Here is a 19,752-nt window from a genome sequence, read left to right on the forward strand (position 1 = left end):
AATACCAATGAAACCAACGGATGCATAGGTAGTCATGATAAATTAACTGATATTGCAATGGGATTTGCAATGGTAATCGTTTCATTTTCTTACATTCCAATTAAGATAAATTAAGCTGTAACCAAATTCAGAAAGCAGTTCATCAAATTATTGCCCACTGTTTTCAACGCATTACGGTGTTCCATCTTAATGAGATGTCATAAAACGGATAACTTACTAATTGTTTTTCTTGAGTTGATTTCAATTTTATGTGACATTTAGTATGAGGAGACATACAAGTTGATAACTAACAGGCTAATTGATTACTAGATAATTAGAATTATTACAACTTGTAATCTTTTGTACCTACGGATGTTTAGGTCAACAACAGTGACTGTAATTAAGGAAATTAAAAATAAATAGGTAGGTAGATCAAATAAAATTAATGGGAAATATGCAAAATGAACACCATCAACAAGGGATAGTAAAAATCATCATGGTGATCACTTAGAATCATTACGTGGGATTTACATATATTTTTTTTTAAGTGGAAAAACATATCTATTTTTACTTGTCAATTCATTAGGGACATACAACAGAAAATACGCATTTAAATACATTCTCTTTTATTCGAGTTCATATGCTTTCATGGTCAAGCAGTCATTGCTGCAACCGCATTTAGATATAAGAAGATGTGGTATGAGTAACAATGAAATAACTGTCCATGCAAGTAACAATTTGTAAAAATAAACTAATTTATTTATCATAATATGTACACAATAAACAATTGAAGGTCGCATTAAAGGTAGGAGGGGACACTTGGAAACTGAAGTATAATGAAGGACAGAAGAAATATCTTGTGCTTAATACTTGTTATAGTTATGTTGGGGATCAAAATGTATTGAATCTGTAATTTCTATTTACTTTTTGTAACAACTATTAATACCATTATGGTCTCAATCAACTGAATAAAGCAATTCTAATTATTAAATGTGCAAACTTGGATAATCCTTTGTGCAGGATTGATCGTGTTACATCATAATAATTCTGACTATTTTTAATTATGAAATTACTTATTTAAAGGTAAAAGTGGTCCCCTTCACCTTAATATTTTGATGTTTCACGACAGAGAAGAGATTTCGTCCCTTTTCTGTAGTATTTGTAAGGTTCTCAGCAGAAAGATTCTGTTTCTTAAGTGAGTTGATTAGATGTTTCACAGCAGAGAGCTGTGGTCCCTTTACCTTAATATAAGGATTATTCACAGAAGAGGTTTAGTTTCTTATTTGTAGTATTTGGATGTTTCTCGGCAGAGAGTTTTTGTTCCTTTACCTACGTGATCGGATGTGTCGCAGTAGAGAGGTTTGACCCTGTTGCTAAAGTATTCTAATGTTTCACACAAGCGAGTTTGGTCTTTTTTCTGTAGTATTTGGATGGTTCATAGCAGAATTGTTTTTTGCTTATTAACCTATTTTTCTGTTTTTTGTCTATTAACTTGTTTGGATATTTCACAGAAGAGAGGTTTGGTCTCTTTTCTGTAGAATTTGTGTGGTTCTCAGCAGACATTTTAGTTTCTTAACTGAGCTGTTTCGGATATTTTACGGCAGAGAGGTTTGGTTCCTTTACCTTAGTATATGGATTTATCACATAATAGAAGTTCAGTCTCTTTTTTGTAGTATTTGAGGGTTTCACGGCAGAGAGGTTGGGTCTCTTTGCTGTAGTATTTGAATGTTTCACGGCAGAGATGTTTGGTCTCTTTGCTGTAGTATTCAAATGTTTCATGACAGAGAGGTTTGGTCTCTTTGCTGTAGTATTTGATATAAATAAAATTAACGGTACCAATTTTCTTGCACCAGATGCACATTTCGACAATACATGTCTCTTCAGTGATGCTCGTGGACAAAATATTTGAAATCAAAAGCTTATAAAAAAAAGATGAAGAGCTATAATCAAAAGGTCAAAAAAAGCAAGGACATTTGTTCTCTTTACTGAACTGTTTTTATGGTGAATAAATAGATAGATGTCAACATATTATATTCAGAAACGACCGGTCATTAGCAGGTGTGTAAATAACTTAACAGTAACTTCCTTGGGTATGCTTAAATACAAAATACAAATACATTCAAATGCAAAAAAAAAACATAGTTACGGTACAGGACTATCACTGGCGTGATTCCTCTGTTGCTTTGTTTTATTTATATATTGCTTTATTCTAGAAAAATATTGTTCTGACGCATCGTTTTCAATATCATCGAATTGTATGCGACTGTCATACAAGTGAGAGGTTTAGTTAGTTTTCAAACCAGGTTTTATCGACCGTTTCCTACATTAGAAAATGCGTGTACCAAGTCAGGAAAATGACCGTTGTTATCAATTCGACTGGTGTGTTTAAGCATTTGATTTTGATATTAGATTAGGATTTTTCATTTTACACGGAGTTCGGAATTTTTACGATTTTTTTTATTTTTAGATTATATATACTAGTAATATTCATAATATAGCACTACTTACCTAAATTTGAAAAATATAAATAATGATATCACCAATAGGGTTATTGATATAGAAAATCCAACCAGTGATATGTATATATGACGAAAAGCATTCAACACTTCCTTGTTCAAATCCTGCAATGAAAGACATTCTCAATATAGATAGATATATGTAAAAAAAAAAAAAAAAAAAAAAAAAGGTGTACGCGTTCGAATTTTCTTTATACAAATTTTAAACTCATCATAATTCCTTATGGTTCATCATCGGTGAATGTCAAATTTATGTGAAGATGCACAATAAATCATGTAATTGGATTGTTTTAACAGCAAAAAAATGTGCTATGAAGGTGAATGAATAAAGTGCTTTAAAGACGACTTTATTTCTCAGGATATTAATCTGCTTGTGCTATAGGTCATTCTGGATGTAAAAGTAAATCTATGTTTAAATTATGTATAAATATACTGGAGGCAGTCAAACACTATTTTAATAAAGTGTATTACTCTACAAAACGCAAGCTTATGAATTTTCCATTTGATAAAAGACTTTCCGTTTTGAATTTTCTTGGAGTTTGATGTTGGTTTTTTTTATTTGTATTACAAAATGTGATTAAGACGAACACAAATAATTCTTGTATTAGCGAGTGATAAGATGTATTTGTATTGAGACAAACCTCCTCAATTTCTCTGGTCATTCGACATTTCATATAATTAGCACGTTCCCATGTACCATTTTCTGAACAATTTTTATATGCCATTTCTGTAAATAAAAAAAGGAACAACACATTATAAATTGCATGTACGAAGCACTTCTCTGGATTTCCCTATATTATGAAAGCTCAAAGCATAAAAAAGACGAAAAAAACTAGCATATAAAGAATATAAAGTACAATCAGACAAATTGCATCGAAAAGGGTGGTGTAGTAGTAAATGCATCGGATTATTCACAGAAAGGTTCCTGGTTCGATTCCCGTTCGGGATGGAAATTTTAGGAACCCAATTTTTGTCTCTCCCTTGACACCATTTGCGAGTATGGACTTGAGGATACGATGATAGTCCGTCGGAAGGGGACGATAAATTGCTGACCCGTGTTATGAGAGAGCCATATCTCTTGCACGTTAAAGACACCCTTGTAGATTTCGAAAAAGAGTAGACTAAAGCCGCTACAAGGCAGCACTCACACCAGCAAAGTGGAAAGGGATTAATATAAGTTGCAAAACTTGTTTCCCAATCCACTATAAATAAATAGGTTTAACAAAGGATTACACACAATTTAACTCAACAAAAATATAACGTTTCTTCTTATAACTTTTTGTCATAAATACCATAGACTTATATAACTGTGTACTTGAATATGTTCTATAACTGTGAGGTTAATCGGTTGTCAGCACTTCTGTGTTGACTTGAGTCATCATTGATATGTTCACAATTATAAATCAACTGTTAACAAAACTTCTCAGACTGTTCTACCTCAGGATTAGATACCTTAGCTGTATTTGGCAAAACTTTTAGGAATTTAGGTTATCAATGCTCTTCATCTTTGTACTTTTGGTCTTTTAGATATGTTTTATTCTAGCGTCACTGATGAGAACGCGCGTCTGAGGTATAAATAAAATTTGAATCCATGTATCTATGATGAGTTTATTAGATTTCTTGAATTCCTTTTATCGTCTGGTTTGTACCTCATTTAAAACAAGTATTCTTGGATAACAAATAATAACTTATCTATACCTTTTGTGTTGAAGCCTGGAAGATAAGGACACGGTTTTGTCATTGCCGTGCCAGCTCTCGTAAAATTCCAGCACCCAAAGAAATCTGAAGTAGTATTGCAATACAGATCATCTGAAAGCAGAAAACACAATTATATATCTTTATGAGATTTAAATGCTTTATAGTATTGTGTGTTGTATGTAGATTGTTGGCTTCAATACCTGAATTTCCCCATCATGAAAATATTTTTGCATTCTTTCTTTCTGGTTTTTCTCAATGTTATCCTTTAAATAACTAGCCAGAAATTATTAAGACGTATAAACATGGTGAAGACATGCAATCTGCTAGTACCATACCCATTTTTTCGTTGAAAAAGTGATTTTTAGTTAAAAAGTATTATATCAACTAGAGATCAAAATGACACAAACTCTCATTCCGGCTGTTCATCTCTAAGCTAGCTCGTAATTATAAAATTTCTTACTTTCCTTTTTTTTGGTTTATGGAATGTAAGTGCTGTTCTATAGTGTTGGGAAGTTGGACCTGATTCAGATTGCCACTTCAAACGAATAGTAGTCTATAGAATACCGAGTAGGACCTGAATGTCTTACGAAAAGTCACATAATAACGCTTTCTAATATAAGATTTATTTCAAGGAAAGAGATCATGACTACTTTTTTTATATAAACAAATCAGGTTTCAAATTTGATTTATTATCTGCCCTTTCTTTTATTGTTCTTAATTTCACTGATTTTGATATTATTCCAAAAAGACTGGATAATTTCTGGGGAGATGGTTCAAATCCCGTTTTAGGTTCATTGACTCTAAAGCTATTGTAAGAACTTAAATTTCTAATGTTAAACACAAGACGAAATCATTTTTGCATTCTCTTTTTAGTTTATACAAGTTATAAGTTGGCAGAATATACTGTGAAAATTTTGAAAATTTCCTCTATTTGATTTCATTATAAAGGTATTGGCTTTGATGGGGTGAAAGATGTCTTGTATAATTTAAATCTTTTAACTTTAGGAAAGTAAACACAATGGCAGAGATTGCTGCATCTTCTCTGGTTGAAAGTGATGAATTTGTGGCATTATTGAACATATTAAGAACCTTATAGTCATCAATACCTATCAGAAAAAAACATCTGGCAGCATAGAATATGAGGCATTTTAAATATTTAGATACCTTTTTGGAGTGACTAATTCATATACAAAACAATTTTACATAAACCTTTCATTTATCGTCCGTATTACATAAACCTTTGGCCATTCTGTTCAGCCTTCAAAATACATATGAAACGATAATTATGTTTGCTTTTACTGATATTCAGAAATACAAGGTTAAGATGCAGCAACTTATCAAGTATTGGCATTTATCAAAAGGGTCAAGTCACGTTAATAGATCTGTATTGATGTTTACTTTTTCTAATTCTTTATTTACACATGTTGATTGTCATAATAATACTCTTAAAACTTCTGGCTCTGACATAACCATTCATACTGACTAAAACAAATTTTCATTCATTGATATCGAACGGAAGTTGTGATATACATGACCTTAACCTTGACTTCTGGTTGTCAGTTTCAATCAGTTTGCTTCTGGTCAGCGAGTAAGTAATAAAGACTTCCCGCATTGACATGGTCATTACAAATAGTTGGTATTAGTTTATTACCCGGTACTGCACCTAACGATAACCTTAATTCATAGCGACAGTAATTGAAACAAACATACTGAACAGTTGATAGAAGTACTAAGTACATCTATACTTAATGAAAATATGTAAATTGATAATTACAATCAAATTTGGCAAACAATAAGGCTCCATACACATATTTTTTATGTTGTTCAAATTTTATATAAAGATTTTACTTTCGTTTCAATATGTTGCAAAGATCATCTTTATATGCATATATTTTGGATGACAATTATTTCATCGCATACAATTGAGAGTTTGGACAATGACTACAATTAAAGAAGCAGTATTCTTCATGTTCCGGATAGTAAGGACAGTCGGCTTAGTTTATATTTCTATACTCTTTGAAATTTTAGTCGATTTTGAAGCTTGACACCGTCATGACGTTACGTTTATTTTGACGATTTTGGTGTCGTTTAGCTCATTATAAATTATCAAGACTGCCTTATTTCTACTCGAAAAATGAAACCGATTACCTCATATAAAATTTTCATTATTAATTAAGAATTACCTACAATTCTTAAACAAAATTCTATAGATTTTAAGTGATACAACCCCATGTGTAGCTCTGTAACGTTCATGCTTTATATTCATAGATATTTCGCAGATTGTTAATTGATCGTACATCTTGGACTCAGAAAGGCACACTTGTATATTAATTTTAATTAATATTTAATATTCAGATGAAGTTTGACGAATTCTGAATGAATACAAACTTAAATAACCTTCCGATATACGGCAGAGTTATGTATAATGTTGCTTATTAATAGCGTATTGATCTGACATCTTAAAATCAAATTGTTTCATCTTCAAACGCCAATTATAATGCACATTAACTCTCTTTTGATACATCAAACGTTTGTTCTCGGTTTGTAGTTTTTTCTAGGTAATCTTTTACAATCCCTTAATCTTTTCCTTCATTATTGTCAATATCTTTAACGATGGAAATATTCCATAGACACTCTCTGTGTATTAGTATATTTCTCAGGTGGCTAGTAATGCAAGCAGTAACTGTTGCACTAACGTCTCAGAATATAATGTGTTCATTACTAAAACATCGCTACGACCGGTATAAAAATGTCGTGATAAGAGGGTAAATTTGTTTTATAGATCTATAGGCAAGTAACAGTAAGGTATAGTTTAACGTCCAATGATTGAATATAAAAATCATTTCAAATCCATCTTTTATGGTTAAAACATTCATAAAATATATAATACGAAGTCTCCCCTTTTTACACCCTTCAAAAAGGTATATACAAACACGAAAGAGCAACTCAAAAATATAAAGTCATGGTATAAGAGGTCAGAAGATTTCTTGATAACTGGTTAAGTGATGCTGTAAAAAAAACATTGCGTTTTTGGGAATAATTTAACGATTCGATTATAGTATTACTTTTAAATGTAACTTTCATTAACTTTCTGTAGTTCTTTTTGTACACAGATTTATTTTGGCATAACGCAATACCGAGGTTTGTGCACTTATTATGCTATTGCAATATAAAATACACTCGAAAGTACAGCATATTCACTGAATACTGACGTATTGTTTGAACTTTGAATGTTCACTTTAATACCATGTAGAACTTTTTTTAATTAATAAGTTAAACACTTTCCTATGGAAATATACTCGTTTTTTACTTTCTTTACGGAAATAACAAATTAGACAACAATTTGAAACAATCAGTTTGCGTCAAAAACATGTTAGACATACATAATCTCGTGAAAGTATCCGATTAGAAAGATTGAAATTCATTATTGAAAACATTATTTATTTTATCATATCATGAAAACAAAGTCGATGCATCATTATATAGAGTAAAACAGAACATAAAACCGTAGGAACTTCATGTCGAGATTATCATCATGGCTGTTCGTGCAATGTAGATATAAATTACAAAAATATTTTAAATACAAACTGTATAACAACACGTCAGATCACCACTTTCAATCACTATTTATTCTGTTTTATTATAACTTTTATTATTAATGTTTGCATGATGTTTTGTTTGCAGAAAGTGCAGCTAGGTGACTAATATTTTGGATACTACCTGCTGTGTCTATATGCAAGAATGAGGTGTATATATTACAGTCCAAAAAATAACATTTAGTAATGAGGAAAACTTGCCTTCTTCTTTAGCAACGAAGGAAAACATATCTTGTTACAAATTCCAGCAAAATCTATGACCAACAAGTATTTTTCAAACAGGTATCATCAAATACGTTAAATACGTTACAAAGTAATAGATTCATATTGCATTAAGCATTACGCATTATGAAACAGAGATCATTGCAGGGAGTGTACTAACAAAGCATACTTCACAAGAATTATCGAGAATTACCATTATCTTTAGTACTTAGGTCTTACTTTTGAACACTATTGTACAATCTGTCTTCGTTTCCATGCAAGTGCGCTAAATAAGTGATATTTGATCTGAATTGTTTCTAGTCATTGCATTTCAGAGTTTTTATTCCTGTATGAACACGCCATATAAGATCATATCAGTTGACTCATTAATCAATGTAATGTCAAATTAACAATCGTCTCAATATTTACAGTCACACCTTATTTTACAAAAATAAAATTCAAATTATGGAAATTGTTCAGAAAAAACTTCCATAAAACAATTATTACAGATATTATAGGGTGTCGATCAATTTTAACTCGTTACACGTATATATTATTAAGCAAAATGTATAATAGACATAAATAAAAATTCGTCAGAGACATACAAACTCAACGACCAAAATAAATCTAGAGATCCTCTAAGAATATACCAAGAGGTCCACAATAGTGACTATGAAATATGTCGAGACAATTTAAAAAATTACATATAATAAAGACTATCAGAGATGTATCATCAATAACAAATTATCCAGATCAATGTAAAACAGAAGACGTTTACGAAGTCCCTTACTTAAACAAGATACATGCACATTTTGCGGGATGAAACTACTGCATAGGGAATCTCCTTGCTATTTTTCAGGAGTTATACTTCGGTAAATAGCCCATTTTGATTACCTTTTCGAAATAAAATTTGTTTAAATCGATGCTGTCGTAGACAAAATTAGGTGTATTTATGGAAAATTGATTTTGTTCACTATATATTTTATGCTGAAATAAACGAGTGATTAATACTTAGTAATGAAGCACAGCTTGTTTACTAATCGTTACAAGCTTATACATTGAAATATTTATATTTAACCGATTTTCAGGTCAGACAGAATTTGACCCATCAAAATATTACAAAACATTTACAAATATAACACTCAACAATATTCATATTGTAAATACTTTTTAAAGCCTGTCGTCAATAGGATTTGCAAACCTTAAAATCAATTTCGTATATTAACCGTAAGTAATTCTTCTTTAACGCACTTGAATATTACTTGCATTTCTATTTGCATTCATTAACAGAAGCTGATTATTCAAGTGGGAAACTTCATGTTTGGTCTGCTGAACTTAATCTTGAAGATTCAGAAATAAATACCAATAAACCAGAAATGTAATGGTACGTTTACCTTATTGTCCGATTGTGAAGATCAGATGGGTCATTACATGTCAAAAGACTTGGAAATTTAAGTGAAATAAATTGAAATACATGTACCAAACCAAACACTCATACGAGTAATATAATCAATAGGAGCAAAAGTGAATTTAAAGATAATTTAAATTGATCTTTTTATGAGACCTTCCTATCAAGCTTATGTAACTGTGCCTTAATTAATAGTTTCGGTTTGATGAGAAACTTTTGAATTCGGTTTTTACGTTAGCATATTTTTACAGTGTATATTCTGCTTCAACACAACATCGTAAGACATTATATCATTCGTCACTTTTATCTATCATTATAACATAACTAATCTTATCTGTAATAAAGAAAATAAATTATAGAGGTTATATTTGTCTTAAACTGCAAAAAAAAGAAAGCTATTTATCTTTCAGTTTAGATAATTTGAGAGATTATAACTAGAACTGTTTTTTTTCTTAACAGAAAGAGAGTAATGACATTCGTTTATTTAAAACAGAACAGAAAATAGTGTCTAGATAAAAGACATGGTTATTTCAAGAAGAATTCTAGATTTCGCATATTAGGACTTAAAGATTTAAAAATCATACTTTCCCCATGATACAACACAAAGTATGTCATTTATGTCAGATGTTTTCCTTTATAAAGCAGTTTGTAAAACAATATAAGGTATTTCTATGAAATAAAAATATCAAATTGTGAGATGACAGCCGAAAATAAAGAGACACAATATCGGACAAAACACATGTTTGTTCTTTACATTTGCTATTCTATAGCTGTGCCTCTTCTGTTCACTACGGTAACGCAATTACGTTCTCTGAAATCGCTATCCTCTATAGCCGTGCCCCTACTATTACATAAAGTAACACGTAATCGTATTTCAATTTGCTACCAAACAGGGGTTCTCCTTCTGTTCCCTAACGTAACTGTCATATGTTCTTTGTTAAAACAAAAACAAAAACTTCAGCCGTTCTTCAGATGTTCACCATGGTAACTGGTGTCCAATCTTTTAGTTGGCAATCCTTCAGTGGTACTTCTGTTGTTGACTGAAGTATCAGGTGGTCTTTATTATCCATGTTTTTGCTGTTTTCTTTACTAATGTTATCTGTTCTTTCATTTGGCTATCCTACAGCATTACTCCTGTTATTTACTACAGCAGTACTTTTGTTTTTTACTAAAGCAGTACTTCTGTTATTTACTACAGTAACACGACGTGTTCATTCTTTCACTTGACTTGGATACAGCTACATGCATTCCATGTTAGATGAAAAGCATATGTCATGTTAGACTAAATTCTAAGTGAAAGTTATCATATGTTTTGCATAATATTATGCATTGATAAAACGATATATAATATCAGAATGTGTAATATGATATCATAAAATAGTACTGTGTAAGTATGATAAGAACACATTGTTTGCTCCATTAATTTGAAATTCAAAGAGAAATACAAATCTATCAAAGAATCTACAAAAACTGACAAGAAATTAGTTTTTCAGATAGTTATATTTGTATTCTAGAATTTTGTATTGCTCATCTGGATAAGGGCTTCAGTATTCCTAATGAAAAAGACCATTACTTAGTCTGTTTATACTAAAAACTACACGTTAAATGAAAGTCTTTTGTCAAATATGTCACAGTGATACTTTTTGTGACTTTTCTGCACTAAAGTCTTCAGTTGATGTCAGTCTCATTATTCATTAATAAAGTAACATAAACCTGACAGTCTTGATGAAATTAACTAACTTTGTAAGACAACAGTTTTGCTCTTATCATACCTCTCCTATTGTAACGACAGTTCTGTTTAATCACAATCTGCTACAGATTTATTGATGTGTAGACAAAGAGTAACCTTTTAATAACGGAATCATTGGTGTTGGATTAGAACATAGGAATAAACTGTCTCAAGTCGTGTTTCTTGTCAGAAAGTACTATTAGTTAGTATCATAAGGAATGAAACTGAAAAACACCTAAGCCAAATAGTTTGTACCACAGAAACAAAATCAAGACAGTGCTATGTAAAGATAAATATTGTTTATAATTAGAAAAATATCACATATACAAATCACATAGTAGTCCACTACTAGGACAGAGAGTGTTGATCTCTTCTTACGATATTCTTAAACCGAAGCACTAGTCAAAACTAATTAATCTAATAATGACCCCGTGTTGCAATATTAAAGGATGAAAAATAGCCACGAATTAAAGCATGGTATCAGCGGTATTCTCATCAGTTCACTGTTTACAAAACAATTGACGAGTTACCGGACACCATATCGATGAAACATTAAGATAAATCTGATAAAAATACACATCATCCAAGTGTCCATAAACAACAGATGTCTTCTTATAATCATTGTTATATATCATTGATTACAAGTTTCATAACTGCGCTGAAAATATACATTCAGTAATTGACATTAGCCGTAACTGGTTTAATCCCGTTGCAATAAAAAAAAGTTATAGTCATTTCAAATGCCTTAAAACTTCTTTATTGCAATGATTCAATTAAAAACGCTTAGCAATCATATCTTTATACTAAATATTAAGGCATACAGACTAATGAATTTAAAAAAGGGGAACATATTCTTTATTTCAAACACACTGTTATCTTCTATGCCAAAAGGGTTTTAGGAGTATAGAAAAATAGGAACATAGAACTGCAACAAAAGCAAACGCTATCATACATAGAAATGAACAACTTAAAGCTTCCATATTCCTGACTTGTTACAGGAATATTTAAGAAAATTTGTGGTTCGAACCTGTGAAATGGCTAGTCAAACCTCCCGCTTTATGACAATGTTTAAGATATCGCTTAAATAACAAAACTACGTGACAGAAATACAGCAAAGAGACACACAACCACAAAACCGTTTATCACAGAGAACACACAAACAAATAATATAATAGTCGACACGACATGTAAAAACCGTGTACTGGAATGGAAAGTTTACATGCATTTCTTTTTTTCAACATTTTCAATGTATAAGCATCTCTTATATGAAACAAAGAGGTCACTTCTGTGAATCAGAAAGTAAAGGACACAAAACATCTATTAGTATTGATTATATCTAGAAAAGAGGAGTGGTTTGTAAATCAGCTATATTTAATCAGTACAACTTTAACAAAGTATGACAGATTAACCCCATTTCACATCCTGTTTTTTATGATAACAGTATTAATAATGCAAACAAATAGTATTCGTATTGATCTTTAAAATTAAAGCTTAATAAACTTATCGAATTGATTCGCCACCTTGCACTTTAAAAATAAATTATTAAAAGATATCGTGGCGCTTTTTTCGTGTCGTTTGTGCACAAAAGGGAAGATATAAACCTTAAAATTTCGTGAAATATAATTTTTGTATAATATCACTAAAATATAAAAAAAGAATTCGGACAGATATAAAACCATAAGATTCTGATACATTAAAACATTTAACATGTGAACTTTGATTGATAAACTGAATTTAACATAACAAGTTTAACTAAATTACACAATTTTTTCTTCATACGACGTATGTCATATACATGTACCAGCTATATAATATTTTATTTATTGTAAGGTACCTATATGCATCGATTTATTTTGGTTTAGCCAATGTTTTATTAGAAAGAAATTGTAAATAATTTATGACTGAAAATTTGAAGAAAAAAATGAACAACCTTCACTTAATGCAATGATTTGGCTAGCAAATTTGGCTGTTCCTGTATAAAACTTATTTCAAACGGAATATCACATCCGAATGTTTGCGGTTATTGTGATACTGAGACCGGCAATTTAGATAAGATCAGGGTAGACTCATAAATCCCTCAAATCAAATTACAGTATATTCCAAAAGGTGACAAATTAAACACTGTGAGTATATCTATAAATACAGTTTGTATTGCAAAATAAAATGATTTTTTTATAAGTAAATTAAACCCATTCTTAATATCATTGTTATACAAATATGTAGATTCGCGGTACTACATTCTAACGATACCTATATTTTGGCATTTCACAAGCTGACTGTTAACGACGTCTTAACACTAAATCCACTGGATGGTGCATGTGTATACTGATTGATAATCTTATATATATGATTTGTTGTGTGTTACTATTGACTTTGTAATAGCTCTTAGTAAAAAAACAAAATCACAAAAATACTAAACTTCGATGAAAATATGTGCTGTATTCCTGTAAAGTATTGTTGTCATTTCTGCGATAGTTTTAACATTGTCATGAAGCGAGAGGTTTGCTCAACCATTAAACCAGTTTCGATTCACTATGTTTTCTTAAAAATTCTGAACCAAGTTGGGAATATGATAGATGTTATCAAATAGTTTGTTTCAATATATGCTGGCGTTTGTTTTTTGTTGCACTTCATTGTACACGTTGCCTTTATTTTCCTCTTATAGTTGTGTTTCCCTCGCTTTTAGTTTGAGTTGAACACCGGTAAACTACTGTTGCCTTTATTTGAATAATAATAAATATATATACAAATGTAATATAACAAAGTTTACCTTCGGCCCTGAATAGTCAACTTTGAAATAATAATCATGACTCCTTTGTAAATTGAATTGGCATATAGCGTCCTTTTGCACCTATCATGTTGGGTTTTTTTTTAATAAAGGATTCTAAAGCACCCATCTAACACAAGGAGATATAAATGGAAAGCTAATTATTTGTTCATTCTGTTTCCTAGGTCGAAAACAATTCTCATGTTGCAATTTCCGTTAAAATCAGGGCCACAAGTCAAGAATGAACATTTTTTAATTTCCGAAAATTAAACAAAATGCCATTTACTGGATCTTGTTTATAAAAAAATATTCGGAATATTATATTAACCTTACAGAGGTAAACCCAAACTTTCACTGAAAAGAACATCTTGTCACATCTATAACAAAAAAAGGGCGACAGATACCAGAGGAACAATCAAACTCATAAATAAAAAAAAACTGACAACGTCATGACTAACAATGAAAAAGACTAACAGACAAATAAAAGACGACAAGAAACAACAAGGTACGTATCATTTTTGAAGTATCCTGTATTTTAAATGTGTTTAAAATGCAAACGCAATACTCCTGGTGATTAAATGACCGTTTCGTCATATTTGTGTTAGCAAATAGTTGTTAGTAAATATTAAAAGATTTTATACCCATGTATGAAGTGTTAAATTTAACACATTTCTTCGTTTGATAGCAAAACTAGAATGATTATATAATTCTTTGTATACACACCGTTATAAGGTCAATTGAATTTGCTTTTCCTATAAAAAAAATATTTCCAACATTGAAAAAAAGTTCAAATTAGATTTTCTGTCAATAGGGTTTAAATCAAACAAGGTACACACATAATCTGTAATGGATTTACTATGAACTGTTGTGTACTTGAGACATACCCGTTAGGAATTTGTGATCCTCAATGCTTTTCAACTTCGTACTTTTATTAGAGCTTCACAGATAAGTCTTTCGTAGACGAAACGCGCGTTTGGCGTAAATATAAAGTTTCAAAACTTGTGCCTATGATGAGTTTATTCATACGTCCCCGTGAAAAGGCGTTAACGGAATGAGGAAAAGAAGGAGAAATATAGCACACTTATGAGTAAAACCTTATTCAACGCATTGCACGTTTTGTTGATGCACCACTGTCCAATTAGCAGAATGTTGATACAATGTTTCATAGATTGAATGTATTCGTTAAGTGTATGCTCACTTGTTGTGTTCATATGTCTTTTGATTGAGTAAAGCCATTTCAATTGATATTTTAAAATGGGTTTTCCAGTGTTGTGGTTTTACACTATCGTGTTAAGTAATGATGTAGGTTGGTACATATAAAAACGTTAAAATCCGTTGCATTTGTTACCTGGTGTTCAGTAGTTGGTATTTGTTGATCTGGTTCATAAGTGTTTCTCGTTTCATTATTATTATTATTATTATTATTATTATTATTATTATTATTATTATTATTATTATTATTATTATTATTATTATTATTATACCGTTGGTTTTCCTGTTTGAGTAGTTGGACACAAGTATTTTTTTCTTAATAGCTTGTAGTTCAATCGTTTGAATGAGTTCACATTTGCTGGTGCCTTTCATAGCGTACTAAAAAATCCAAATAAAAAACAACAAAGGCAATAAACTAGTACAATACATAAAAAATGTTGACTCGAATCTTATTAAGAACGACGCAGTTACTAGCTGAACTCAAAGCTGTACGCGATACATACATTTTCTTTTCTATTTACCATTTCATTCCGTATTTCAAATGAAACTGTCCTGGAAATGGTTTTAACAAAGTTTTCTATCTGGTTTGATTTTGAGTTCATGTTGACAGATCACTTCAACTGCTGTAACTAGTTTATGTCTGAAATATCAGCACTTTTTCATTAAAATCAAGATATGTTTGTGTACTTTCTACAAGACTAAAAGTTCGATTATTTCTTTGATTATGTCACAGTAACTTCCCTAGAAGACAACCACTTCGACACAGCTAGTTAACAGATGCTACTAAAATATGTATTAAACTAGAGCACACCCGTGATATCGCGGGTCCGTGACTAAATTAAAGTATATAACTATGCGCAAGCCTTATTTTAGTATTAGTATTGTCATCTGATAAAGTCATGCCGATTTTAAGATACACAGTTTTCTTTGCTTTCAAATCTTTATGTTTGAACCCGTCGAACTGGAACTTATCAATTATTGGTAATATTAATTATTTGGAAACGTGACAAAAGGTCCTGGAATGGGGTATTTTTTAATCAACAGATTTGTCCTATATTAGTTTTAAATAAAGTTGAATTCTTTGATTCGCTGTTTAACGTCATACCCGCTGACAAATTGAAAACTGTACCTATACGCCTTATTTTTAGTCCAGATTTTTAGTATTCGTACTGTTAACCTCTTAGAAAGTCTTACTGATTAAAATACTACAATAGTTAACAATTTGACAATTTAGTAGTGTCAACCCTGTGGTTATGACCCGTGTATATAGCATATTAATCCTGAATACACCGTTTGGTGGTGCGCCTGTCAGATGCGGAACGTACAGATAAGGTAGCACTCCACAGTTAGAAAATAAAATTAAAAATGAGCCCCAAAATGTTTTATCATCTCCTATTCCTGGATTTCTAATACATTAACCTAACTGTTTGTGTTGTACATGTGCATATGTATGTAATCAGTATCTTCCATAGATTCAATTTTCCAAAGTTAAAAGGGTGAAAATTAATTCCTTTTATGTGTATCCATGGCAACATTCAGCATTTATTTACCATAAAATATTGCAAAAAGGGGGGTGAACATGTCATATATCCCCCCAAAATTTGGATCAAACTAGAATTTCAATGCCTTTGAGTGATACCTTTTTAGAAACTGTTTTCTTAAATCTTCCTAATGATCAAATAAAAATTGGGTGTCTTTCGCCTCATTTTTTCGTAAAATCCAATCACAAAGTTCGTGCGATAAAAAGTTGGAAAAAAAACATTACAATAATTGCTGGACCAATGTATGGTATGGACATGCAAATACGGACTGTCATACAGAAAACAGCCTATATTACATACATTACATAACCTTGATGTTCATATAAACCCAATACAAAGGCTATTTTAATACTCAGCTATCCAAAAATGAATTGTATTGCACACTAGCTCTCATATTTAAAAAATCCACAGGGGCCAAAATGCGAAACTACACACCTAACTGTGGAGTGCTACCTTAAGGTGAAATTTTTCCCCTCCTGCCTCAACTTTTTTTTATGTTTTCTGTGTTCTACTAGTTGTTACAATGAAAATGGTACCTTAGTTTTTAAAATTGGTTCAGTAATAAAGATTTTATGAAGGTTAACAGTTGGTGTTGAAACGCGACAAAAAGTGATTTTAAAATAAATGCTGGATCATAGTGAAAAACTTCAAGTCTGTCTCATTTTTGGGGTAAATTTCTAAAACTTTTCCCTTTCTTTTATTTGAAATTATAAAATTACCTTAAAAGAGGACAAATTGTACAAGTTTTAGGTGTTTGAAAGCACTTATAGGTAATTTTTGCTGTTAATAGCATACCTAACCTTGGTTTAGAAGCTCTCAAGCAGGGTATAAATTTCTAACAGTACTGGCATCATTAAATTTAATTAATGCCAAATTATGATATAAAATCCTGTTAAAAATGTTAATTTGACTTATTCGCATTCAAAAATATAAAGCGATACATTCTGAGATTATCATATAAAGCGCAATCTTTGGTTACAAGGGCAAAGCTAACGGGTACAAATTTAAGACCGCAACATGTCTAAGTGTCAAAATGTGTATATTTGGTTGCTAAGGACAGTAAACAATAAAATTAACATAAATTGCATTCCTAGCAGGTTTTTTACCTTCAGAACTAAAACAAGAACATAAAAGACTAAAGATTTGTGGTGAATTTTAACTTTAAAAGTGCATTTCTGTGCTTTCTGATGTGCCATAAGGTAGCACTCCACAGTTAGAAAATAAAATTAAAAATGAGCCCCAAAATGTTTTATCATCTCCTATTCCTGGATTTCTAATACATTAACCTAACTGTTTGTGTTGTACATGTGCATATGTATGTAATCAGTATCTTCCATAGATTCAATTTTCCAAAGTTAAAAGGGTGAAAATTAATTCCTTTTATGTGTATCCATGGCAACATTCAGCATTTATTTACCATAAAATATTGCAAAAAGGGGGGTGAACATGTCATATATCCCCCCAAAATTTGGATCAAACTAGAATTTCAATGCCTTTGAGTGATACCTTTTTAGAAACTGTTTTCTTAAATCTTCCTAATGATCAAATAAAAATTGGGTGTCTTTCGCCTCATTTTTTCGTAAAATCCAATCACAAAGTTCGTGCGATAAAAAGTTGGAAAAAAACATTACAATAATTGCTGGACCAATGTATGGTATGGACATGCAAATACGGACTGTCATACAGAAAACAGCCTATATTACATACATTACATAACCTTGATGTTCATATAAACCCAATACAAAGGCTATTTTAATACTCAGCTATCCAAAAATGAATTGTATTGCACACTAGCTCTCATATTTAAAAAATCCACAGGGGCCAAAATGCGAAACTACACACCTAACTGTGGAGTGCTACCTAAGGTAATAGGTAACAGGAAACTATACTATTGGTATCGGTATCGGACTCGCCCCGGAACTTCTTAATTATTGGCAATATTAATTGCGTGGAAAACAAAAGGACCTGGAGTGATGTAATTTTTAATCTACACCTTTGTACTATATTAGTTGTATATAAAGTTTAATTCTTTGATTCGTCGATTTTACGTGATGACGGCTGACAAATTGGACCTCGTCTTTTTAGTATTATAGATTGTTTATCATATGTTACAAGTAAAACGAAGTTTTAGCGAAATAACATTTTATTATTACGTGTGTCATGATCTGAAATATAAGAGACAATAAAAAAGCAGGGGAAAAGGAAAAAGAACAAACAAATGAAACATAGGAAAAAGAACAAACAAATGAAACATGGGAAAAAGAAGAGACTGATATGACGAGGAAAACATTTAAGAACAAATTGTTAGTATTTCTGCCAAAGATCTTTACTTGGGTTACTATTAACGAAAGAGATGAACCTAAATATATTTCAAACTACGATATAATTACATTTCGAAATATAGCATACTGTGTCTAATATAAAGCCATCTTTCTTTTTGGATGACTTTTTTAAGGATGGTTGGTTTAATTTTAGTCAAAGATTACTTTTCAAAAATAATTTTCTGTGGTTATATCGGTGCACAATGTACATAATGAACTTATGCAAGGAGATTTTTTTGTTGTTATAATATCTGTAATAACATCATTGCGGTATCAACTGTTCTGTCCCAGTTGCATATTTCGACTATACATATCTCTTTTGGGATGCCCGAGTCAGAAAAAGTTAAAAATCCACAGCTTATTAAAATATTGAAGAGCTTAGAAACAAGGGGATCTTTCTGAGTTGATATTTAAATTACCTCAATTAAGATATAGGCCGTCTTAACATTTACTTCTAACGTATACAATAAAAGGCATTGCTTATCATTTCTAATATTTAGGTGAGAAGTATCGCTAGCCTTAAAACCAGCTTAAATTCACCCTTTTCTACATAAAAAAATGCCAGTAAACAGTCAGGAATATGATGGTTTTTAGCCATTCGTTTGATGAGTTTGAGCATTTGATTTTTCCATTTGCTTCTGGCTTTTCGTATAGAATTTTTCTCGGAGTTCAGTATTTTTGCAATTTTACTTTATACTACACAAAAATACCGGATAGAGCAACAGACTATATAAACAAACAACAAAAGACTTCACTGAAAAAAACATACATAAACACAAACTAC

The 19,752-nt window shown here is 31.0% G+C and overlaps 1 protein-coding gene across 4 annotated transcripts in view; it reads right to left on the bottom strand.

Annotated features, from left to right (window-relative positions):
* LOC134706416 (calcitonin receptor-like) overlaps positions 1-19,752 on the bottom strand; it is a 63,774-nt gene that overhangs the window by 14,758 nt on the left and 29,264 nt on the right. For all 4 annotated transcript variants that reach the window (XM_063565333.1, XM_063565331.1, XM_063565334.1 and 1 more), the window contains 3 exons: positions 4,194-4,304; positions 3,137-3,222; positions 2,488-2,600 (listed from right to left, as the gene is read on the bottom strand). In XM_063565333.1, coding sequence (XP_063421403.1) covers positions 2,488-2,600; positions 3,137-3,222; positions 4,194-4,304 — 310 coding nt within the window. The remainder of the gene's footprint in view (positions 1-2,487; positions 2,601-3,136; positions 3,223-4,193; positions 4,305-19,752) is intronic.

The sequence above is a fragment of the Mytilus trossulus genome, chromosome 2 (genome assembly GCF_036588685.1).
Source record: "Mytilus trossulus isolate FHL-02 chromosome 2, PNRI_Mtr1.1.1.hap1, whole genome shotgun sequence".
In the NCBI taxonomy this organism is placed as follows: domain Eukaryota; kingdom Metazoa; phylum Mollusca; class Bivalvia; order Mytilida; family Mytilidae; genus Mytilus; species Mytilus trossulus.